Below are 26,731 nucleotides of genomic sequence, written 5' to 3'. Positions count from 1 at the left end.
AGTTGTTAAGGAGTAATTGTTACTATGATCTGAACAAAAGAAAAAATGCAGTTTTTAATTGAAAGTAATCTACAAAAGGTATCAGATAAATACTAAACAAAGATGCAGGCAAGATTACAGCTACAGGGATAAAGTAAAGTGTAATTTATGTTACTTACAGGCTAATCTTTGTTGTGACTGTTCTGGAAGCATCCAGACTTTTCATCTTTGAGCTGTCTAAATCTAAATTTGCCAGTCTTTCAGTTGACAGTGATGAGTCTCCATTTTTAATCCCATCAGTACGCAGGAAAGCTCTCCCATCGGTGCCATTGCTGTGCTTTATTGTCTTGGAATCACTTCTGCCTTCCACAAACACCAAGGCGGTGTTTTCTGTCTTATCAGCCAAGGAACCTTTGGGAGACTCCAAACCGTCCTCCCCAAAGGCCATCAATACGGTCCCCTTTTCCACTGAAGTTCTTTTTGTCATCGGGTTACTCTCTGTTGGGGTTAAAGGTTGCCTTTTTGAGGCATCTTTTAGCTGGCTCTTCAAACCAGTAGGGGAAACAGGGACAGCATCGAACTGATTCTTTTTATACGATCTTCTCCTTGCTGGAGTCGTGGTTGATGCCTGCTGCTTGCCTTTGTCAGCTTCAGTTTTGGAGGCGCCTTTTTGAGCAGATCCAGCTTTTAGGTCCTGGTTATTACCTGGGGAAGATGGGTTCCTTTCAGGAGTCTGTTGAGGAGACTTCACTTTTCTTTCCGAGTTCATTATCTTGTCAGAAAACACATCAGAAGAGCCATCATCCTCAAAAACTGAATCTTCTTTTGCAGGATTCTCAGTCTGGTTTCTCTCTCCATTTGGGATGTCACTAGATGACTGAGATTTTCTTCTTTTTCCAGATCTTTTACTAGCAGATTTTTTATCCATTGTGTCTGAGTCACCACAATTTTCTTCCGATATAAAAGTCACAGGTTCATTAAGAAATTCGTCTGTTTTTCTAAGATAGATATCAACTGTTAACACTCTAGCAGAAGGTATGTGCTCACTTGCTGTGGATTCCAAATTGTATGGCAAATCCTTTGGCTTAGCATGCCCAGGCTCCTCAGAGACCCACGTGTTCACTAGCTGCTTGTGGTTTAAGATACTCTTTTCTAAGTCTTCACTAGTTAAGTTCCTCAAACTCTTTATGAAGTCTGGAGTTGTGGAATTATTTATATCTGTGACCAGCTCTTCTTCCAGTTCCTCTGTTTCCACATTCAGGGTACTCTCAAAGAAGGAGTTTTTAATGGTTTCACTGCTGCTGCTCCAGTCCGGTGACCACTCACTGTCTGATGAGATTCCTTTACCACTCCATTCTGAAATAGTGTCGTGATACACAGGCGCTACTTCCCCATGGAAATTATATTCCTGTGTTTCGGAAGCAGCATTGAGGCTTCTCACTCGCTGTACTTGAGGCACTTCAGCGCCTTCCTTTAGATGTTTACAGTAAAACGGCTGTGCTTTGTGAGGAGCAACTGACCTCTCTCCTTTCCAAGTCGAGGTGTGTTCTAGTGAGCTTTTGACATTCTTTCTTTTCCCCGTACTAAATAAATTTCCAAGCCTTTCCAAAACTGGTTTCTTTCTAGTCTCTTCTCTGGAAGACTCCGGAAATTGTGAGGAGGACTACAAAAACAAACAAATAGTTGGTTAATGTCAAAAGCGTTTCTTCAGTAGGTATGTTTGTATTAATACCACGTAGAAACTTAAAGGATGTGGCAAAGAAGAACAAGACAGATTTACTGAGTGAACCTAGTTTTAAATAAGAAAAAGAAAAAAACAAACAACCTCACAAAACAATGAAACTCCCAAGATACTTCTGTGTGGGTTTGCCTGTATTGATTTACAAATATGTTTGTTTTGCCTTGCCATACAAATATGATCATCCCAGAGCTCAAACTTTGGCACAAATATTTCATGTTATCCAGAGTAATAGGTGGAAGCATCCCAAACTTTACAGGATCAGGAACATATACTGCCAGAGCGAGACTTTCCTTGCCAAAAATGAAAGCTGGTGGCAAGGATCTACTTGTTCATTTCCATATTGGTTTAGTTTTGACACTTGTGCTGAAAGAGCAGTTTCCTAAGCCTAAGCTGTTTTACAATTTACACCTTTTATATGTTGTTATTACTAACCAAGTCCAATTTGGTTTGGTCTCGTGCTAGAAAAACCTACAGCTCCCAAAGCCAGTGCATCACCGGGTGTGCACTACTGGGTCAAACACTGCCCTGCATTGCACTTGGCGGCGTTTTCCCCTCGCAACTTCTAATTAACATGGTAAACAGGAAACACGCAGCAGCATTACCAGGCAGCACATGCATATTTGCATTTTAATGTACTGGCACTTTTTAAGCATGGGCACGGCAGATACGTGTTTGGGAGTGGGCTGCTTCAGTACGTGCCCGGATTCGCCCTCCTGAGGCGAACCCTCTCCAAAACAGGGCAAGAAGGGGCCATTCGGCTGAACTTCCCCAAGTTTTTACTCCGGCCGTGGCCACGCGCTTACTCGCTCCACGGCGGAGCACGGGCCACGCCGCCTTCACCCCCAGCCGAGCGGCGGCTCGAGGGCCCCGCGGCCGCTCCCGCACGTTACCGGCCGCGGAGGACGATGCCCCGCGAGGCAGCAGCAGCAGCCGCTGCCGCCGCCCTTTCCCTGGAGGAGCCGCTGTCGGACTTTACCCCGCCGCGCTCTGCCCGGCCCCGCGCCGCCGTCCCGGCCGCCCCCCCTGTCCCGCCACTCACCGGCCCGCGCGCGGAGCTGCCCCCCGCGCCGCTACCCGCGCGGCTCGCCCGGCGCCGGCCGTCTGCGCGCTCCGCTCCGCTCCGCCCAGCCCCGGCCCCGGCCCCGAACCGCCCGGCCCGGCCCCGGCCCGCGCCGCCGCCCCCGCCGCCGGCACCGCCGCTACCTGGCGCGCAGCGAGGGAGGGCGGCGCGGGCGGCCCCCGGCGGAGGAGTGCGGAACGCGCGGCAAGGCGGGCGGGCTGTGGCGAGCGGGCGCTCCGCTCCGCTCCGCTCCGTCCCGTCGAGGGGCAAAGCGCCGCCACGAGCGCGGCCCACAGACTCTCGGCGCGGAGGGAGAGGCGCAGAGCGCCGGAGCTCGCAGGTCACCGGGCCGCGCTGTCCCGGCGGGCAGCGCTCGTTTCTCCCCCGCCGCCCGGAGCCGCCGCGGGCTGCGCCCCGGGGCCCCGCGGCGGGAGGAGGCGCCGCGCTCCGCGGCTCCCCGGCGGGACCTGCCCGGGCGGGCGTGCTGGGGCCGGCAGCGCCTGCCGGCGACGGAGACGGCGAGTTCAAAGCCCCGCGGGGCGGCGAACCGGGACTTCCTCGATCTGGCAACCGAGCCTCGGGCCCGGGGCCCGCGGGGTCCCACCTGCCGCCGTCCCGGGGTCGGCGGCCCGGGACCGGCTCCGCCGCATAATGATGCCGGCGCTCTCTGCCAGCGCTCAATTAGTATTGAACGTTTAATGGCCGCTAAACTAGCCCTCTTCTAATTAACGTGTAATTACTTAGGTGGGGTGGAGTATCTGAGGCAGGAAAGGTTAAGGTACTGGTGCCGTGGTGCTTCCGAGGGCCTGGCGCGGTGGCGGCAGAGATGGACAGGTCAAGCCAAGCACCCTATGGCCAAGCGGCTGTCCGACCTGCTTGTTATCCTAGGGAATAGTTTTTTTTTTTTTTTTTTTTTTTTTTTTTTTTTTTTTTAACACCTGCACCTCTGGGTGAAGAAGTAGTGAGTTACTTATTTTGCTTTGGTGACAGGCCCAAATGCAAATTATGAAATGTGGCCTTGGCACTAGGAGAGATTCATGGAGCCTGTTTCCTGCTAGTGAGACAGCGTGTCGCTTGTCTGAATGTTCAAAAAACATGACAAACTGGAAATAAGGAACGCCATGTGCATAGTTAGCGTTATCACACTGCAAACAAACAAAAGTCCAACTGGAATCTTAGTTTTTGCTCAGCCTCACCAAAAGTGCCAGCTACAGAACTAGTAAGTGAATGTATCACTAAAACCCAGTCTCTGCAGCTGCACTTATCTTCCCATAATGGCTCTCACTCAAGTTGATGATACCAGTCCTGAATCTTGGGACTTTTTGTTGTTGTTTTTACAGATAGTGGAATAATCTGCAGATGAGACCATTTGATGCTTGTGGTTTTTCCCTCGCTTCACTGTCTTCTTTCAACTAGTAGAACCAAAACATTCAATTAAAGAAGTGAGCTCTATGTAGAGTTCATACAGCTCAGATGGTTGAAACGCTTTTGTGATAACAGAAACAACTATGATTTTCCATATCACATACAACAATCATGAGTAATGTGGCCCAATTACTGTCTAATTTCTTGATTCTATGAGTGTATTGCCCATACTAACTAATTATAACGAAAGTGTAAGGACAGAGTAATGAACATTGTTAGCTAGAGAAAAAGCAAAAGTATGAAATGTTCTGAAAACATTCAGAAACACCACAACACTAATGAGTACAACTAATTTCTCTGAGAATTCAAAATAGCTGCAAATGTGAGGAGAACATTCTATATTTGCCATACTAAAACATGTAAAATATCAAAATAAAAGAAATTAATTATGGTGCCATTCTGCATATTAATATTTAGATGAATAACAGTTGTCACTCCTCCAAAATAGCTGGGATTACATTATCGATCTGGCAGTCATTATTACACTTGCAGTCAAGCTTTGGGGTTGTGCTTGCAAAAATTATTTGATATGTGGATTTGGATTTCTCTCTTCCCAGCCACTAATTTTCATAAAGTCCATGGGAACTTAATTATCTTTGAGACGTCTCCCCCTTCTAAAGTTAAACTGTCCAACAAGTTCAAAAGGTGTTAGATGGAAGGGAGGAGGGACAGCCAGCCAGTCCAGTCATAAGCCTTGTTTCCTCAGGGAACCAGGCTAAAAATTTTTGCTTGATCTTGAAATAGCTGCCCTGTGTAAACTGTTTTGAAGTAATTTCTTCATACAAAGTGCCTTAATTATATACAGCTCTTTCAAAACACATAAAAGGCTTGGTACTTGCCCTGAAGAGCCTGTATTTTAACTCAGATAAATGTAGATGAGCCAGTATTGCCAGTGCAAGAGGGCACACAGACCAGGGTTCTTAAAAGACTGGAACATGGGCTCAGCTTGACAGACCACAGCATAAAAATATTGGATTTTTCAGAGGGCAGGAAGTGCAGATCAGACTTCCTCAACAAGTTTCAGCTCATTCCTAACATCGAGGCATTGGGCATTTCAGAAATCCCCGATCAAAGGCATTGGCAGTGTCAACAAACAACAGAGGATCTGCCTCTCCATTCCTTGGACGCGATGAAAGAAACTGTTTCAAGTACCCTCTAAATGTGTCTTTAAAGTGGTGTTCTACTCTGAAAACAAAATGCAATCTTTTTAATCAAGTAATGTACATCTTGCTTGTATTTATATTCATATTTGTTTGTGTTAGCATTCAAATATTTCCTGTTTTTTTATTATTATTAGCTAATAAAAACTGTCACAGACAACCCCCTAATTTTACAAAATAATTAAATGTGCTTTGCTGGTCTCCAGTGATTTGTTGAATCAGAACATAAGGCTGCATCTTGAAGGATCAACTGGATGTTATTTTGTTAGAATAGCTCATGTGAGTCAATTGAACATTACTGAAAACATTTCTTAGGGTGCACATCGGAAAAAATAGTATTTTTACTAGTCTTTATTAACTCTGTGGTAACTAATACGGCGATATCTAGTTGGACAGTTCTACAGGTATTTAAATATTTACCTGCTAGCCAATGTTCACTCACCAGGGAAATAAAGAATATTTAGTGAAGCTTAAGTTTGACATTTATTGTTTACTAAAATGCTGTACGTAATTGAATTTCAAGTTATATGCAAACCTATGATAGTCCTGCATGTTGAACAGTCTAATACTGTAGGAGCCCTTTAAATTCATACCAGAATGCCAGGAACTTAGGATATCTTTAAATCACAGTATCATAATTCTAAGTTATGAGAAACAGAAAGCCTCAGAGTTCTTGCTGTCATGTGATATCCCAAAAAGTGCATTAGCCAAATACATTTAAATGAACAAGCTGCTACTCTTCAGGCTCTAGTGTAGCAGTGCTAGGTTTTGTTAAGCTGAAAAATTTGATGGAGTACTGCTGGCACAATGTGCTGTAAAAATGTAAGTATGAAAACTAAAAGGAAGGACCTACAGATAAAAGCAGTCCGAATGGTGCAAGACCAACTCAGGTTCCTGTTGGAAGCAGAGCAAAGAGGAGATTGCGTACGGTTCTCCCACTTCCCAGGTGAGTGCCCTAGAGACCGGCAGGGAGACAGTGATGGAATTGTAGGCAGAAATGAGCATCATGTTCTCGTTCAGTTTTCTAAATAGCAATTTTCTGATAAAATCAGTTTTCTAAATATCCTAGTTACTGTACTTGCTTGTTTTCCTTTTTAAAAAGCCAAAGCAAAAAACAAACACAACATTTGACCTGAAACCTTTTTTTTTTTTTTTTTTTTTTTGGTGGGTGGGTGGGTGGGCGATTCACTGAGGAAATAAAGCCACTACACAGCAATGTAATCTCAATGAGTCCTACTCCTACCAGTTATCTTACCAGCAGACAATTTGAACTACCTCAGTCCTCTTTGTGTACTGACCCTTCACAAAACCACAAAAGAAAGTTGTATACTGTTTTTTTTTTTTAAAAAAAAGAATACATCCACTGTCTTCCTCTATATAGCAAAGTTTGGCACACACACATTAAATGTTTTTATAATTTCTTTTAAACAGACCAGATTAAGGGTGACAGTCTCCTTTTCAGAAAGAGAGAAAGATATGCCCTGTACCAGTTCTACTTTAGTGTGGCATTTACTCCCTCTTCAGACTCTTTCACTAATACTCTTAAATAAGATATAAACAGCAATTCATGGATTTTAAATAACTTCACCTGTACCTGTGCTCTGTATGCAGGGAATGTAGTTAAACAGATTTGAATACTTACTTATAACGAAGGAGCTATAAATATGAGAGTCTTTATTAGAGTGAAGTGAAAAGAAAATAAATTTTTTAAGTAGGTCCTTATTTTCCCCCACAAACTATTTAGATTTTCCATTTCCCACTAAGTCAGGATGTTTTAGCAAAGCAATTTATATCTAAAAAAATTTTTAAAAAGAACAGCAACAACAACAACAAAATCCAGAACTTTTCTGCTTCCCACCTTTTTTTTTTTTTGAGTGTAACGCTGACTTCTTTTTACTTTTAATCTTTAAATTTCCAACAGCATATAGAATAGTGAGAATACTAAAGCTACCTGATTAAATATTTTCTTTTTGGAAGAAAATATTCAGGTAAACAAGCATAGATTTAAGTATAAATCCCTTACCATTTCCTAAGGATGAAGCAGAGGAATTTAGATCACTAGATGTATATAAAAGAAAGAAGAATAAAAAACAGAGAATAATAAAGAAACAAAAACAAAACAAAACAAAAAACGTCCTACAAGCTTAAAAGAAGCAAATTAGGCAAAATGAAATAAATAGAAACATTTCCAAAAGCTTTGGATAGGGAAAGAAGTATAAACAAAAACTGAACAGACCCTTACGTGAATATTTAGGGAAGAAAGTGGAGGAAAAGGAGCAGGCATGGCAGAAAAGACATGCCTGCTCCCAGCTCCTCTTCCCCAGAGCTAGGTATTTCCATACGCTAAAATCACTACCCCCCTCCCCTTCTGTCAACAACAGCATCCATCATTTAAAGAGACACACTATAAAACCAAAGAAGATCTGAATGATCTTAAAAAAATAATTGTCTATTAACCCAAAGATTCTTGGTGGGGTTTAAAGAAAAAAAGAAAGAGTACTGTTTGCCTTACCATGATGATGATAATTCTTTTTGCTGTTTACAGAGGAATAAACAAACTATAGAGTGTGAGATGCAGTCTTGTGTGTCATTAACCAAACCCCTTTTCTTAGCAATCCTCCCACGCTTTAACCCCTTCTTTCTTCTGGCAGTACTCGGTTAAAAACAGACAAAAAAGGAAGTCGTATCTGAAATGAGCTGATAAGTCATCTGGCAGACAAATTTTCATTGTGGAAGGGACTCGATTAGAGGATAGGGGAAGGAGCTGCAGAGAGGTGGCTGCAACTCCTTCAGTTCGCTGCTTTCTCCGCAGAAAGAACAGAACCTGCTGTAAAGAACCAAGGAGTTTGTGCTGGGTAATTGCCTTGCGTGCACTGGTTAACATGCAATAGTGAAATGTAGATATGCAAGAGTAGAGAGAAAAATACCACACACGTTGTTTCTCACAAACTTGATTAATGTTTTTCTGATCTGCATTTAAGATGGCTAAAGACGATGAAGTATCACTTGTGCGTTTACTCAACAAGAGATTGATTTATTCAGCTTCCTGAGTTGGTATATTAAATCTGTATTTTTCCAGGATCTCATGGAAAATGATACTATAAAGGAATTCAAAAAGAAAACACAAACAGCACCAAAATTAGGAGAAAGGATCTTTCAACATTAAAGGACTGAGAGAATGTTTAAACTCTCTTGAACTTGGATGACTTCCAGAAATTAAATTATATGAGAGAAATAACATTAACATAAATTATTGTACTAGTAACTCTGTGTTTCAATGTAAGAGAATGTGAGAAAATTTGGTATTAGTTAACCTCACACCTTCGTTTTCAAAATTTCTAGCCTTGTTTCTGGTCAGAGCAGTACTGTTACACAATCAGTAAAAATATTCAGTGCGACATCACCTATTTTGAGCTAAAAAAGTGAAAATAAACATATATTAGCTGTGTTTCATCCTAAAAGGATCTTGAAAGTACTTGTTCTGTTGAGCAATAGAAGATAAATGGCATGTGCATTCTGGAGGAGAAAACAGGACCTGGGAAGCCTCTTGGGTCTCCCTAACCAGAAGACACAACTAATAAATAGAGCCTGTTTCTTTTTCAACTGTGAATGCACCTCAGAGTGATAAAGAATCTGCTACACAAATGCGTTTAGATTTATTGCTTTTTGGTCTCTTCTGTTTTGTGAGAGGCTGCAGTGACCTCTCACAAACTCTAAAGTAGGGTATGTTGGTACATACAGATTTAACAGAAGTTGTCTGGCTTAGACCTACAGCTCACCATGACACTCACACATTCCTTTTGGATTAAATATTCTTTTATGATTACTGAAGAAAGAATAGTTGTCTTTTGCTGTAAATTTAAATGTCTGTACTACAGAGAATGCTATAAATCTGTGAAAATCATCTCATTCTTGGGCACCATCAAATGCTGCTCTTGATCTGTCAGTAGCTTTCACATAAAATTATTACTGTCCATAGGAGTTCTGTCATTCTGAAAATATGGAACATTTGAACAAGTATTGCAACATTTCAGAGTATGTGCAAATCGCGTAAGAGCATCAGTTTATTGCCAAAGTGACCCCACGTCAATTTACTCTGAGAAAAACTGCAGAGTTGTCACTAATACTACTGGCTTATAGCAAAAACAAAAACTGCTGGATAGCTCACCTAAAATGCACAAGTGACAATTTACATTTCCCATTCTGCATGGTACTAATCTCAAGAAAAAAACAGAAGCAATTTGGAATTACTTCTATACTAAGTACTTAGATAAAGCAATACTAACGTATATTCCTTTAACAGAAGTTGTGTGCACTGAGAGCTCTTGCAATCAGGCTGTGGAAATTGTATTACAAGTGTCAGACTCACTGCAGAGCTCATTCCAGATATTCTAATCCATTTTTTTTTTCAGGACTGTTAATGCATTTTTACATTAAGTGATTATTGGACACAGAGGAAATAATCCCAAGGAGCAACATATATTGGCCTTCGCCAAACATTGCACTGGTGTGGCTACAGTGTGTTGGCTATGCTGGCTGCTCCTTGGCTTGTGTCTTTCTGCATGATACTGCATGTAGCTCAAGAGCAAGGCAGGATTTCTATTACACTCCTGCACGGAATTCTTATTAGCTAGCTCTAAGTGCTCAGGTGATGATGGATTGAAATCAACTCACCCTTTGCTTGCAGTTCATAGGAAATCTAGGTCTTTAACTGGAATTTTAAGTATAGGGAAAATATGCCTAAGAGTAAGCCTAACTGGCTAAAGCACTTAAGTGCTTTAGGGGCTTGCTGGCTCTAGCTCCAGGTACTGAAAGTTAACTTATGATGTCATTTGAAATTTAGAAATGGGGATTTTCACTGGGTGAAACAGATCATCCAAAGCATTAAAAGGAAAAATAAAAGTCCTCTTTCTAGCAATACAAAGATTTTCTCCAGCTCAGGCACAGTGGAACATAAGCCTACTGGAGGTATACAGGGCAAGACCCTCCTTCTAAGCACTACTTAATTACTGCAAAAAAATAGTGCAAAGGAATAAAGCCATTAAACAAGCTGCAGATTGGGTTGCTGATCTGAACAAACCTGAATTCCCTAAACCTAAGAACAAAGTGAGCTACATATATGACATGTTTGCTTTGGAAAGTAGGTGCTCTGGTCCCGAAATGGGGAAAAAATGAATGTAGCTTTATGAATTTGAAACCTTTTAATAGGATAAAAAATGAGTGTTTAATCAAAATGTATTTACATAAGAAATTAACAGAAACTCTCTACAGAAGTTCTTATTAAATAGATAAAAATCATGCAATTTAGCTTTTATTACAAAATATCCTAGGATAACAGTTGGTATCTTTAAACATACAGAACCCCTTTCAGTTGAGGTACTTCTCAAGGCAGTCCCCCCAGTATTAAGGCAGCCAACATGGCTGCTTTGGAAAATTTTGTCTTGATAATCTATGTGCTTAAAAAACCTTTCCGTAGAGTGTCTATAGTAAGTGTTTACAGACCTTGATAGCTTCCCTGATGTACAGGTTTTTCATCATATTCTGATGAAGAGTATTAAGGAACTATTATTACTAAAATATCTTATCCTGACTTTCTAAAAATGGCTGCACATCTCATCTTACATTTGAATGACAATGTTATAATTTATCATTTACTCTAAACAAAATTCACCTGAGGCTCCCAGAATTCCCTCAAACTAATTATTATAATAATTGTTACAGAGAATTACCTTATTGTTAATTAGAATAAAGTTTATATTTATTAAACCAGTACAGAGAAGATAGGAGTGACTCAGGATCCACTGGTTCCCTGCAGTATAGTGAGCAAAAATTGTGGAATACTCCTACAAAGTCTTTGCTCTTAATCCCACAATTACATCAGTATTGCCTAATATTCACCATTAAGCAAGAAAAACTTCTAAGAGAAAATGTTTTAATGAAATACATTTATATTCCTAGGTGTGTTTATTTTAGGCCCTAAACTGCCATAATTAGTATATAAAACATTAAAATAAACAATATGTGCCTGTCTAGAAATCAGATATATTATTACTTCTGAAGAAAAATGAAGATGTATGTTTTCCTGCTATTACAGATATATTATTACACATGTTACATTTCCCTACTGTGCACAGAAACTAATGAATATTTTCTGCTAAAGACATATAATTACAACAGTATTAAACACTCACTAATGGTACTGGTGGATAATTCGATGAAAGTTTGAATTCTTAGCTGGTCTTCTAAAAAATATTCTTTCAAGTATCTTTTAAGTAACTATGTAGTTTGCTGATGAAGAATAATGTAATAGGGAAGTGGATGAAGCTGTTCACAGATGTCAGCATTTGCAGAAAATGCCAAGAAATACACAGGATTATTGGTTCCACACTTGAATTTCTAAGTAAGACATTAGTTTGGGCCTAGGCCAATCCCACACACTCTTGGGCTGGCACCGTGTCTGTGGTTCAGAGCAGGAGACATTACAAAGGTAATTTTGAAATTAACCCTTAAATGCAGCACGATGAAGCAAATACTGTTTCAGCTACTGCAGTCATATCACTTGACTCCAGCTACTTGTTGGGTCCTTTCTAAGTAAAAACTGGTAGAGACACAGCCCCGTCAGCAGCTCTCAGGGGCCTACTCCACTATTTATCAGCACGTGGGAGCACAGGAGCGTCCTGGTGCTGCCCCAGAAAGTGGGTAGACCTGAGGGCTTCCTGTGTAGGATAGAACAAGTGTCCCCTGCGCCATTGCTCCGACTCCCTCCGCCTCTTTGCCCTTTGCCTCTAGCTGCCTCACCTTTTCCTCCTCATTTCCCTCCGCTGTGATTCAGGCTTTCCCAGCCGGCCGCATGACGGAGCTGACAAGTCTCCTCGGTGCTTTGGCTGTCCACAGTGCTCTGAAGAGCAGCCAGCAACAAGCTGGAGGAGCTGCTGTTTCCTTGGGCAGCTGCTTAGAAAAATAAATAGGAATGCTCCAGGCACTCAAACTGTCTATGCTTTTCTGCTGCTCGGAAAGTTTTTTTTTTTTTTTTTTTTTTTTCTTTTTGCTTCCAAGAGTGAGAAAATTATGTTCTAAAAATTAAGATTTGTACGTCAAAAAACCTACCCTCAATGTTCCCAGGAGCAAAACAAACAATCAAAACTCTTCTGGAGAAGAAGAGAGGGGGAATGATCAGAATTACTTGATAAGCCTTCAGAAATCACTCATTTCTCTAGAGCAAATGCCAACAAGTAAACAGATCTCGATGTTCTTTGTATCAAAATTTTGGTTTCTAAACATTTACACTTTAGTTCATTCAGATTTTTCAGACTTTTTCAACAGCTAGATTTTTCAATTTTCTTACTCCATTCTACTCCTATTTTCCTCCCAGACAATGACTCACTGTATTCCAGCAAATATAGTTAAAAAAACCACCTTAAAGTCAAATTGTAAAAAGACAAGAAACAAAACTTAGGGAACTGTAAAAGTGGGAAAATGAGGTTACATTTTTATTTGCGTGTCTTAAGGTATAATGTAGAGGGAAATACGATACCATGTTCTATTATGAAGAGCACTGTATGTAGACTAAAACATTATATTTAAATCTTTGAATATTGTTTGCAATGACAACTAACTCAAAATGTATCTTTTGAAACGTTACTTCATGTGATTTTGGAAATTACTGAACAGAAATAGTTTCTAGGACTGGGGGAAAAATCCTTTCCTTTAGAATTTCTAAATCTAACTCAAATAATAGCTCAGGCAGTTCTCTAATAACAGTGGACCATGCTCTACTTTTGGACATCTTGAGCTACAGCAGATTGAGTGCTTTTTCTGAAGGGATAAGAGAAGGAGTGTTCCACTTCTCAACTATACTCCAGTTCTCAAGAGAACAAAAACATTAAGTTGAATTTTTTCAGGACTGCCCTTTGGAAACGCAGTATTATACTGCAGCAGTAAGCTACACATATATGTGTACATACACATATGTTCCTTATTGTTATATACATTGTTTAGTGTATAAAGTGCTGGTCTGAAGGAGTAAATTAGTTACTAAAAACTTTGTCTTGCCATCTCCTCCGATGTGAGGGTGCACAGGTGGCCTGTGTGCATGCCGAGGTCCCTGGTCACGTAACATAGCAAAATAGAAATACAGTTACACCCAAAGAGAGAGCATAGCTTACTGCCAAACTCCTGAAAGCCACTCCAACACATTGCACAAGCATGGAAATGGCACAAGAAATGCATGAGGTAAAGCAGTCGACTGCTCTGAGCGCAGATCACCGCACAGCCTCCCAGCAAGGAGGCCAGCAGCAAAACCCCGGTGATTCAAGCAGGCACTTCCCAGGATGGTACCGGGGTGGTAAGGGAAGGAAAGGGAGGAGTATGCCCTTTGGGAAGAAGGCACAGAAGTGCCTGGTGTCATTGTGAGTGGGAGTCACACAGTCAACATGAGCAACATGCTAGGGAGATATTGAAATGTCATGTAGCGAGGTGTTTGGCCCAATGACACACCAAGGTGGGACAGCTAAAGGACGGCCACTGATAACGCTGGGCTGCCTGGTGCACGCTGCTGTGTCACTGCTGCCACACTCTATGTCTTGTCCATGTTTATTCATTGACAACAGGCTTCCTTCATGCTTTGCAGTGCATTTATGGCCCATTGCTTTGCCCAGGCTATTTGGAGCTGGTAGAGCACCATGCTGAGTATGTGGCTATCTGCATCAGCACACACCTCCATGCCACAAGATGTTATTTTGTCTTTGCTTAGGGCATCAACTGCAGACTCTGCAGTAATCCAAGCTGGAGACCCCAGCATCACCACACACCAGGGATGATTGCCCCTGTGAGTGCCTTAAGCAGTCACTAGTCAGCTCAAACAGAAACATGCCTTCTCCTCTCACATCATCCAAGTTTCTGCACAGACTTACATACAAATTTAAATTACGAGGAAACTTTTGCAGCACGCAGTAACAGCTGAAATTCAATTCCAGACATAGCTCAGCACAAAGATTATGCAAAGCCTAATGGAAAGCAGGATGTAAGCTTTTTATAATTATCCTGCATCGAGGTAGGTATGTTGAACTGCTTGGAAGGAGAGCACACAAAGTGACATCTGTCTTAAGTTGACAGCCAAGAGTAAATAAATGTAAATTGTCTGATGTTACACTTTTTTTAAACTACTTGTTAAAAAAAATCCTCACTATAATAAAGCTTGTGAACACTCAAAAAAATCAGAGTAATAATTTACTGACATTCTTATTTTGCTTTCAGAATTATTTGTATACAAAAAGGAGGGTGAATCTTTTTGACTTGTTTAGTGCATCCCTTCCTATCTCACATGCCAAAGTCTCAAAATACAGGACTGATTTCTCTTATACTAATATCCCAGAAACCATGTGCCTTTTATAAACACACTACATAACTCTGTGATTATTTCATCCTGTCTTTTACACTACTTTCTTCTGCTCCAAGGCCCATCTTAGCTGTCAGCCATGGTCTTGTACACCTGCTTGTAACCACAGCTTAAGTATTCTTGTGCTACAGCTCAAAAGTAAACTCACCATCAGCAGTAGAAATACAAGAGCAGAAGATGTTTTCAAGGTACGTCTGAACCAGCCTCAAGAACTGGACATAACCCAGACGTTATATTTAGGAAATAAATGTTGGTGTTTTCAACAAGGTTGAAAGTAGCAAACCAAAACAAACAAAAAAACCTTTCTAAATTAACACAGAAATAAATTTGTGGTTCAAATGGGGATAAAAGGAGTAATGAGCTGGGAATATGGAAAAAAAAGTGGAACGACAAGGAAATTGCAATGATGCCATCAGTCTAGTCAGCAGAACGGTATTTTATTAAGCAGAGAAGTAATTTTGTTGAGCAATACTTGGAGAGGTTCTGTCGTGGATAGCTGAGAACCTTCTCGTGTGCTGTAATTATCCATAAATTTCATGACTTTTGGAAGATAAAACGATGAACAAGTCTTTAGTGAGCAGTGTTACAAAGCCAAATCATAATAAACAGCTAATTTCATGGTGCACCTGGTATCCAGGATTTTGGTTTCTGCCTACAAAGTAAGTAAAACTGCACGTTTATAGCTGGCTGCAGGATTCTTTGGACTTCAACCACAAATGTGGTTGCATTTTCTTCCATGAAAGGATCATAGTTTTGTATCCACTGCACTTCTGCACCTGTGCTACATGCATTTGCTGTGTCCTGGAACATTTCGGCAGAGCAGTGTTAACTAAAGGCATAGAGCATTATGGTTGCTCTTAACTCGGTAATTCTTAGCTCCATGGTTACATTTTCATTACCAGAACCATAGCTTCATTTAACCAGAGACACAAAATAAACTCACAGTAGAACCTAGAAGATTGCATTCAGAGCAATGCCCGTGTCACCTTACAGCCACTGGCTCTTGCACTGCCCCATGCAGCCTTCCAGGACCCAGCGCTGCCCATGCACTAATAAAAGTCAGCTGCTTGAATAGGGGCTTCCTGACTTTTATACTTTTCAATGTCCAAGCTGAGAAATATTTAAATTAAAAGATGACACCCTAAGGTACTATAATGGAAAGTATTGGCAAGCATGTTGTTCAATGTTCAACTGCTAATACGGTTCCTTAGGAAGAACCAGCCTCCATGTGGATTCTTTATAGCAGGTGGTGTTACATAATGGCTGGAGGTATTCAGGCCAGCTTTGCTTTATTTGAGAAATGCCTTTTATCTCTAGCACTCGGAAGCATCTCTTTCTGGCAAATATGCCCGTGCAATTCAACGTGGCTACAGTTTCTCTGTAGACTGTGCTCTTTATTCGCTATTTATTAAAGGAAAGCATATCAACAGAAGGTATCTCTGAGATAATCCCCCTGCAATCCTCACTAGGTTTGCAGGGCTTAACATTTTGCCAGATTACTTCAGTTTACTGATTTATGACACTACTTACTTACCAACCTCGGCATTTAAAACTAGTTTAAAAAACAGAGGCTTCTTAGAGCAGACGTGTTTGTGATGGACATAACTGTGACCTAAATGGTCAGCTTTTAACTGTTCTGTATTTTCTGTCTTATATGATGATTTCAGTACTATTTTCATTCTCTTTGCTCCTTATTGGTGCTGTGATTTTTATTTTTTTTAATATGAATTATGAGCTTATCAGCTAAATCACTCTGAAGGAGTATTGCAGGCTTAATCATCTCAAGCTGTTGCAAAACATAGCATGACTCAGAGTTAAGTATCCTATAAAAACTTTAAAACTTTAAAGAACCGACAGATTGAATTAAGTATTTGCTAAGCCTAGTATAAATCCTTTGTCCATGTAAGAAATGCTGGCATAGGTAAGCCAAAATGAGGCATGCTTTTTCACTTCCCACATCTCTCTACCCTACTCAACTGGTTTGGTCTGAAAATTTGATTACTTTTTTCTTTTTCCATGAATTTCAAAGTAAATGCTTTATGTTCTTTTCCTATTAACATCTCTCTCTTACTCAAACCACAGCGTGGTTGCAGCCTAAGAATAGGAACAAATTGCTTAGATAGAATGAAAGAAAAAGAAACAACTCAAATAAACTATTACAAGTTTCCCATGTTTTCGTAGACATTTTTAACCACAATAAGGAATTACTGTGTTGGCCAGCCAGCAGAATTACATCCTATTAAAATTTATATTAGAAGCTGCACAGGTGATAAATAATGTAGAATTCTCATGTGATCCAGGCTTCATCACGTTTGATCTTTTTCCATCCTCTCCTTCTCCCCAGCTCATGCCAAAACATCAGGATAGCAGCCTGAAACTTATGGCTCATGGATAACATCCATATTTTATTAAAGCCATATATATATAAAAATATATACGTGTCTGTGTGTGCATTTGTATGTGTGTATATATATAAATATAATTTTATGAATATCCTATAAGAATCTTTCTCACACTCTTCCTATATTTTTGGTCAATCTAAACAAAGAAATATATTTCTGCAGGTTTCCCCCAAATTATTGTGTTAGAGGCACATGAACATGCCATGACAATCCCAGACTGTCATAGGCAGATCTGGCTATTTAATTTGAAGAGGTTAAAATTTAAGCTTTAAGATTTAAGGCATGGGAGGTTACTCTCTCCTCTGTAGGAATGACACCACGGGAGCCATGTGATTAGAAAGGATGACTGGAATGAACATGAACATGATTAACCAAAGAGGGAGTCAATGAAGGTCATTTCTCTATTGAAGAATATTTTGGGGGAATTATCAAAGATTTTGAACCTATCTGCCAGTAACACAGGGGAATTCACAACAGAATAAAAGGAAAATGATTCAACTTAGATGCAAGAAGGACATAGAAACCACTACCATTATTTCAGGGGGACCAGGCACACCTGGCGGAAAAAGGTCACAGGGTGATGAAGAGGCTGTGTGGAATCCCCATACGGTAGCACTGTCTAGTCTGCAGTGGAGGTAGGGATTAGTGAGGCTTACAGCCCAAATTTGATGATCCTTGCTGTCTTCTCCGCACTATGAATGACAATTATTTCAGCAGGAAAAGATGCAGGTAAAATGTCATATAATTTCCCCCTGCTCAGTTCTTGTACAAAGCAGGTTACACAGGTTAGTAGTTTCCTGAAAATGTGTGGGGAGCGTTTTTTTATTTTTTTATTTTTTTCCGATTTACACCCGAGAAAAAATATGCCAGCATATCTTCTTGGCTCCTGCGTGACTTACTTTGTAGCACTTTGGCTATAAGGCTTTTTCTTGACTATAAGGTTTTTTCTTGGCTTTCTCATGATTACAAGCAGAAGGATGCGTTTTCTCTTGGATTCAGCCTTTGGGAAGAGATGGGTTAACCACTGAAAGATCTTATCTATGGAATCTGTGGTGTACCTGAAGGCAAAGCTTGTTCTTCTTGAGGCAGGCTCCTCTGACCTATCCATAACTGGTAATTTTGTTGTCTGTTACTCTAGAAGAGGGCTCACCTGCTGTCTCAGTTCCTGGAAGTTTACTAAATGAGTTATAAAATACTTGTTCTCCATGGTTTAAAACATCAGTCTAGAAGGTACCTTTGAAACCTTGTGGGTTTGCATTTTGTTATTTCTTGAGTAAATAAAGCACTGGTAAAGAGAAACAGTGTGAGGACCTCAGTGGGACGTCTTGCTATATGTTACTCTGAGCAAGGCAAAAATGAAATTAAAGAAGCAGATGAGGAATCTTAAACTGAAAATAAATAAATTAATAAATAAAACTTAGACTTTGACCAGCCATCATCTTGAAGATGCATTAAAGAACAGGAGACATCTGTGATCTGCATATCTGCTGTCTCAGGAATATGGCAGTGATAGAATAAAGTCATTTAATCCAGTAATTTGACACAGAATCAAATGGGCTTCCACAGCCACACCTGCTGTTAGAAGTACTCCACCCTGTTTCCGTAGTTAAATATTCATGTCATAGGACTGAATCGTTGTGCGAAAGGCAGTGGCTCTGTTTAGGTAGCAAGTAGGTGTGAGAACTCTTATCTAGATGGAAAATCCTGAGAAACCTTTAGACAGATACCTGGTTACAGGTCAGAAAAAAATCAACACCTGATTAATCAACACCTGAATATAAAGAGGAGAGGAGAGATTAGCAACAGAGCACATAAAGGTAACTGTTAAAAATATTTAGATCAAATTATTTGCTGATTGAATTATAAAGTTTTGAAATTTTCTGTTTATTACTTATACTGAACAGGAAGGGTATATGTAACAAAGGTTTAAGAAAACTCTTTTCATACCTAATTCACTCCATTCACTATCAGCTGAAGTCAATGTAAACTTAAAACTGCTCTCTATAGCAATAAATGCTTTTCAGTTAAACTACCTATACTGAAACATACCATTTTAAGGCCCATTTTTCTGTAGCTACACAGTACAAAAGGCCATAGGAGGTAGCCATGTCACAAGTAGGACTAGCATTAATTTTGTCATTATTGAAATTGAGTGACTCCAAAACATGCATTTACCTGTGATCCTGTCCTCAAATGGATTTTTTGTTATTATTTGTGGCGACCTGAATGATTCAAACAGTCATGCACTTGTTTCCTCATTCATAATAAGAATGCCAACATATCAGTTGAAAGACAGATGACTATGGATATCTACTTCACGCACTGAAGCCTATGTAATCATAAATGTGGATCTGCATATATGTATTTGAAAAGAGCACAAAGAAGGCTCATCTCATTCATGGTTATATAGCTGACATTTTCAGCAGTTCAAGTCAGAATTTTACAATAAATACAAGGAAAACATTCCAAAATGCTTTGCAAAAGGGAAGAAATGAAAAGTGTTGTATACAAGACAAAATACATCTGAATAGGCATCACAGGTATTTGATGAGAGAACAGTACTGGAATAAAAAGAGGTAGCTTCTTTATAAAACAATGGTGTAGTGAGAGGAGGTGTTTTACCCCTATAACTTGGGCAACACAACCTTTAATCATAGAGTGACACTGTCAAACAAGGGATTTTAAATATTTTTATTTCTTCCTGTTTTACCACCACTATTTATGAAAACCAAGCAAAAAAAAAAAACCCTCAAAACGGAAACAAAGGTGTATTGTATATCAAGGAATAGGTAAGATGAAGATTTTTTAAACAACCCTGGAAGAAGATGAAAGGAAAAAAGAGAAGGCATATTATGATAGAAGTTCATTATACACTAGGTAATGGGATGGGGAGACGACTGTGTTTTGATCAAGCAAAAGAAGCATCCGAAAGGACAGAACCTGACAGCTTTAATTACTTCTTGGAATTACTTTTTTTTTTTTTTCTGTTGGAAAAGAAATGCAAGACAGAGACAGTCCAACAAGTTCTTGGAATATGCTGGGGACAGCTTTTTCTTCAGAAGGTGAGGAAAACTATTAAGGGAGTGGCTATTTTAGATCTTCTGCTGACTAGTATGCATGAACTGGCTGAGAGTGGAAGGGAATTTAGGTGAAAGTGAACTCTGTCACTGATTATAAGTGCAAGGAAAGGAGAGAGAAAGCAACATTTTTTTTCTGTTTGGTTTGTTGTTGATTTTTTTTTTTTTAGAAAACTAAATCAAATGTTTACAAGCTCCAGGGACTGATAAGCGAGGTTTCCTAGGAAGACTGTTTAATTAATAAAAGAATGCAGAAGAGCTTGTCTCTTTTAGTCATTGCTACAGTCAGCTCTTAATTATCTGAGGTAAAGGGAATAAACTAAATTAGGAAAAAGAGAGGATAATACAAATTAGGCTGTGTAAATGAGGCTGCAAGACTCTAGCTAGAACCTTTGAAAGCCTTATGAACAGATTTCCGCAGAGAGGACAGACAGGAGCCCAGAGCAAACAACATGTTCTGGGTCATGCACAGTTTGCTGCTGCTCTCCCGCAAGAAATGCTGAGGGAAGACAGAGCTTCATTAACTCAGAATCCCCATAATCCAGCTATCAGCAGCAGGTGACTCTTCACAATAGCAAATTACCCCAGAAATACAGAAGAATTTGCTGAATTCACACACACACACACAGGCGTGCCTAATGATTCCTAAAGAGAATAAAAATACTTGTTTTTTACTACATGTTTTTTACTAACTCTTGAGTTATTTGACAAAGTATGAAATGATGTGACCTGCTCTGAGACACCTTGAGATGCTTCAGTTGAAGGATTTTTAACTTTTTCAGTAAATATTGATTGGTTCCAAGGTTACAGGAATGACACAATGATTAAAATTAGATGCAAGTATGAACAGCTTATTCCTTATTTTAAAAAAGGAACAAAATGTCAAGGCAGAGGTCTTTAAATAACCATTGTTTTCTGCCATTCTTAACATTCCCCAGAAAAGCATTTGGATGTTTGCGTTTTTGAGGAGAAGTCTTTGCAAGGAGGGTCAAGTTCATCCAAGACAGCAACGAGAGTGATCAGCAATTTGGTCTACTGCAAAACTAAGTCCCCAGCTGGCTTCTAAAGCACTAGAAGTTTTATCCCATCAGAGTACTGTATCATTTTAATGTTTCGTAACTGAAGAACTGAGCTTTGTTCATAGACATGTTTCTACAATATCAGCCAGGCTAAGAAGCTGAATGAGATCACAAGGGATGCTAGGGGTTTATATAACTTTTGTTTTCAGCTAAAGACTGAAGGCTTTAGATCCAAAGACTTCATCTAGAAATTAGTAGGTGTGACTTGCTGGCTAGACCAGACTAGCCAATAGATACATTTGTTCTACAGCCCTCATCAAATATATTCAGATGAATATTAGTTCCACAACCAAGAAGAAAAGCAGCTTTTTCAATTACTAGCCTACTGTGCATTTCTGATAATGTGAAAAAAGTAAAATTATTTCTCCATGGAAAAAGAAAGATTACAATAAATTAAGACAAGAACGATATTGCACAACATTGTCTGCAATCTGAAACAAAGTTCTCACATTAGAACAGGAGTAATTAGCATCTTCCCTACCTTGCTTCCATTCAATCATATTGCTGCCAAGCAAATGAGTAACACTGTATGAGGCAAATGCACATTAGAAAACGAATGCATAACCACTTCTCCTTCTCTGCAATAAAACTTAACATAGAAAACAGTACAGGTTAAGTGAGAAGCTGTAGAAGTGTAAATTCTGTCCATTTTGTTGTTTTGTCTTATATATACTTTATGAACAAAAGGAAAAAGCCATATGGGTTGTGAATGTAAGTGGAAGATCTCCTCGAGCCATTTCCTTTGCTGGCAGTTCATGCCATATTCATTATGTACCTTCTTTATTTCCGTATATGATAGTTGTTTGAAAATTTTCCAATACTTCAAACACAGGTCTTAAAATAAGATTACAATTACATGTCACATTAAATTCTGTTTTCAGAACAGTCACTCACATGTGTGTATGTGTATGCGTATATATATATGTACATATATAATGTTGAAACATATTTAATTTTTTCTTACCTTTCTCAACGCTGCTGGTAATGAGGCAGTAGACATTGATATTGCTGGAATAGCATAACAGTCTGAAGAGATTAGCGATGGCATTTGGCTATCTTGAACAGTATAGCGTGTGCCTGATATATCATAGTACCTGAAAAGTGAGTAAACATTGGTTAATACCTCCAAATGAAATAAACTCTGAACTCGTATCTGCCATATTTCCTGAGAAAACACACCAAGCTGTTTACTCCTGCCATAGTGGTTCCAGGCCTCCTGTACTTCTAAAGTTTATTGTTTGGGGCAGGATTTTTTGTGTGTGTTGTTTTTTTTTTCCATTTTTCTTTTTTTTTTGGGGGGGGGGGTTAAACTATTCTATGCTCTTATTTAGATATCAATTCTTCCCAGCTTCTTTAACTATCTGAAATTCTAACTTGCCAGCTTTTTCCTACTAGCAAAACATCCAAAACTGAATACAACATTCAGCATGGTAACCACATCAGAGCCAGAAGGCAGAAAAATTACTCTTGTTATTTTATGGTCTCCACCTTGACAGACACAGCAGATTACAACATAGGGGCTTTGCAGTTCCATGTTACATCACACGTTCTGCTCACCTTCCTCCGGGAAGCTGTCACAAGAATGAATCGGTTGAATTAATGTGACAGAAGCTCATTTCTTGGGTTACTGTCATGATGACAATGTATACAATCCTTAACCCAATTTTTAGATAAAGTCACAATAAAGCTCAGTTTTGCTTAGTCAGTTTCCAAAAATCCAAAGAACTTAGAAAATGTCATATAGTCCCTCTTAAGAAGAAATAAAAAGTAAAAATGAACATCAGCTATCTTATTCCTTGGAATTCTTCATGAGATACAATAGTGTAAAATAGATTTCATTTCCTTGTCTGAAAAATCAAAGAAGAAAAAATATAGAATTCTATAAAGATGATGTTTCATGAATAAGGTTGATAAAATGACTTTTTAAATATTTAGTCCTTCATATATTCAACAATTTATTTAAATACACCTTTAAAAAATAATCCTGACATTTTGAAATAGATCTATGTTTTTCATAGAATCATAGAGCAATTGAATTTGGAAAGAAGCCCAGGAGGTCTCCAGCCCAACCCCCTGCCCCAATCAGAATAAGCTATGGGATCAGATCAGGTTGCGCATGGCTTTGTCCAATGGGGTCTTGAAAACCTCTAAGAACAGAGACTGCTCAAACTTCCTTGGCAGTGGCAAAAAAAGTTACTCCTTATTTCCAGTCTGAGGTTTTGATTTTTGCCTGTTTTCTCTTGTCCTCCCGACTTCTACCGCTGCAGAGCCTGGCTCCATCTTGCTGGTGATGGAAGCATCCTATAGGTGCTGGGGGCTGCTGTTAGGACCCCCTGAAGCTGCCTCTTCCCCAGGCTGGCCAAGCCTGGTCCCCCTGGCCTCTGCTTGCAGGGCCTGCTTTGGCCCTGATGGACTGTCCTAGTGGCCCTACACTGAATTTACTCCATTTGGGAGGACAGAGATTTTTAGGGATAAAATGCATTGCTCCCAGTGGCCAATTATCATAAGTCATAGATGACTTAAAGCTGTCCATCCTGATCTTTGTTTTCTGCATGTTGTCTATGAGACCTCTGCCAAAGGAGATCGCTGTGGGGTGGTTCCACAGTGTGTGGGAAAGAACCCAGAAGCCACATGAGGCAATCGCTCCTCTCATGCTGAGCTGAGCCTGAGTGATGCTGCAGTTGGCAATGGCACCGTTCAGCAAGGGCCAGGCTTCCGCACATCAGCTCCCTCCCAGCAGTGGCAGGGAGGCCTCTCAGGACACCCTACCCTCATGGATACTTGCTGCTGGACACAAGCAAGAAAGAGGATGCCCTCTTTCCAGTACAATACAAAATGATATGAGAAAGGGTCCCTCCTCCCAGCAAGTTACTGATCGCTAAGCTCACCCCAAAGGCCTCCTCAATGTTTTCATTAATGGTCCTGGGCGGTTTTCCAGGGAGGTGCTGCAGGACACGTCCTGCCTCAGGGCACGGGCACACAAGCAGCTACCACAGGGCAAGGCAGGGTGTGAACTCCCGGCGCGGCCCTCACTGCAGCAGCTGCCCTGCTCCCTTCTCCCACTGCCGCCCGGCTGCAGGGCAGTCCATCCCAATTCCCGATTCCCGGCGGATGGACAGTTAGCGCGGCACGGCTGACGCACCGCGAGCCCACACCCTCGCCTTGCTCACCCGAACCTGTTTGGGTAGGCACAGCCGCTCCCGCGCAGCCCTGGGCGCCCCGGGGAAGACGGCGCTTGCAACAGGTCGGGAAAGTGATGAAACCCTCCCAGGTATTTTGCAAGGCCCCTCTCATGTCTGAGGCACTTGGAGAGCACAGATGTAACAATTTTTAAATCAGGAAAAGCAGTTTGAGTTGAGTGTTTATGACAGAATGACAGAATGTAGTTAGTTTATTGTCTTGGTGTGTTTGCCTACTACATAATACAACTAATTATGCCCAAACACTCAGAATATATTTCCTGTCTACAGCAGTGAGTGTCTGGCATGATTTCACACAACTAATGAAGAAAATAACGAATTCTGTGGCGAAGCAAAGGAAGAACAGGCAGAAGGCCTAAAAATGACTAATATTTAGAACAGAGAATGAAGAGGAGGGAGGAAAAGCTTTGCAGGTAGATATTCTGTTGTTTGACAGTACAGAGGCAGCAATGACTGGAGAAGTAATTGTAAATCTTTAGATAGAAACTAAAATAAGAAATGTTTTCCTTATAGTGTAGACCACGAAACATAACCCCACAATTCTTCCATCAATGCATAAGTCAGTAGTAGTATACAGAATGGTATTTTATTAAAAAAAAATATATTAAGACATTACAAATAATGTTGAAGGTAATTAATCTGAAGACAAAATACAAGAAAACACTAGTTAGGACCAAAAAATACTCAACTCATTAAAAAATTAAAAAGAAGGATAGAGGATATTGCTGTATATCTAAAATTAATGGTACTTATTAAACTAGCAGCCCTACAATATGGCAGCCATGGCTTCCCTCATAATCCATCATATTCAGCCCTCATATCCATCTATACTCTGCTGTTTTTTCAAGCTGTGCCCAGTAGATCATTCTTGCATATTAACTGCTGTTTTCAGTCAACACTTCCATGCGGGATGAGATCATGCCTTAAAAAAGAGCAAGCATGTGTGAACAAGAGCAGCTTGATTAAAACAGAAAGATATTTTGTCTGTTGAGATGTTCTGCCCACCCTCTCCTGTCTTTCCAGTGTTGTATCCCCATTTGTTCTTTTCTCTGGGACCAACTAGGAAAGTGTCTGTGGTGACAATTTGTGTCAATAACACGGAGCAATGTGAGGAGCAATGAGGTGGCTTTCCTGCTGGTCACCCATCATCCGGGTGCTGTTGACTATGATGGGTGCATCTACACTGCCACATAATTTAGCTCTTGTTCCATTCCCTTGTGCCCTCAGATACCCCCTGTTTGCTCCACACCGCACCCCACAGCAAGCAGCATATCTTTGGCATCGTGCTGCAAAAACACTCGTCTTGCAGGCAGCAAAGCAGCCCTCACATTACTTCAGACACTTTGAACCAAAGCCACACAAATGTAATTATGGTCTTAGAGCCACAGGGGCATCAGACCCAGGTCAAGGGCTGTGCAGAGCAAACACAGCCAGTTCACTCCAGAGGCGGGTAATCGTGGGAGGTGTGCATGCATGTATAAGGATCACCCCCTGGGGCAGATCCTTTAGCAGTGTAGACTCCTTCCTTTTTTTTTTTTTTTTTTTTTTTTAATTGCACATTATTTGGGTTGCTGTAGTTATAGTTTTAATATAGTTTGAGCATTTCAAACAGCCTGCTCTGGGCTGAAGTTAAGTTTTCCATACAAAGTTGCTGCTTACTGTTCCTTCTGTCATCTTTTCCATAAAACCAGTATGTGGACTTCCTGCATGGTCTTCAGCAAGCTCCTGTATTTACCTAATCTCTTTGCAATGCCCCACTATTACTGAATCCCTGGTTACAGCTTTTCCTCTTCCCCTAGTTGCAGGATTGTTCCTACTCCAGCTGACTCCGTTTCCTGCACAAAGTGGCTTGTTACCCTGAGATGACACCTCTTGGACTTACCTCCCTATGCGGCGTCTAGAAGTTGGAGCATCCCTGTGGCTTGAAAGAGATGCACAGCTGCTGTGTGACTTTATGCTGGGCTACACGGGGGTTATTTCTAAAGGAAGACTGAGCGAGATTACACAGTTCCCTGAAGCATGACCTGAGCAAGCAGCAGGAAGGCATGAGGGCTCTCGTACCAGAGCCCTGCCATCTAATGGTCACATTTTGGCTTCACAAGCAGATCTACTTTTGTTTATTCTCTATCTCCACCTTTCTTGAGCCTAGAGATAGAAAAGGTTGTTTAAACTACCTTAGGTCACATCTCCTTGCCATGGCAGATTTATTCC

At 40.5% G+C, this 26,731-nt stretch overlaps 1 protein-coding gene across 1 annotated transcript in view; it reads right to left on the bottom strand.

The window, feature by feature from the left end:
• The window catches only part of CRYBG1 (crystallin beta-gamma domain containing 1), a 59,203-nt gene extending 36,830 nt beyond the window's left edge, over nt 1-22,373 (bottom strand). Inside the window, exons 1-2 of the mRNA XM_010217058.2 lie at nt 22,285-22,373; nt 159-1,642 (exon numbers count right to left, since the gene is read on the bottom strand). Of these exons, the coding sequence (XP_010215360.2) occupies nt 159-1,642; nt 22,285-22,368 (1,568 nt within the window). The 5' untranslated portion in view covers nt 22,369-22,373. The remainder of the gene's footprint in view (nt 1-158; nt 1,643-22,284) is intronic.
• Nucleotides 22,374-26,731: the final 4,358 nt, after the last annotated feature.

This window comes from Tinamus guttatus, unplaced genomic scaffold, assembly GCF_059628265.1.
Source record: "Tinamus guttatus ecotype Peru unplaced genomic scaffold, ASM5962826v1 Tinamus_guttatus_pri_ptg000046l, whole genome shotgun sequence".
NCBI lineage: Eukaryota > Metazoa > Chordata > Aves > Tinamiformes > Tinamidae > Tinamus > Tinamus guttatus.
This window is presented reverse-complemented; position numbering and strand designations above follow the sequence as displayed.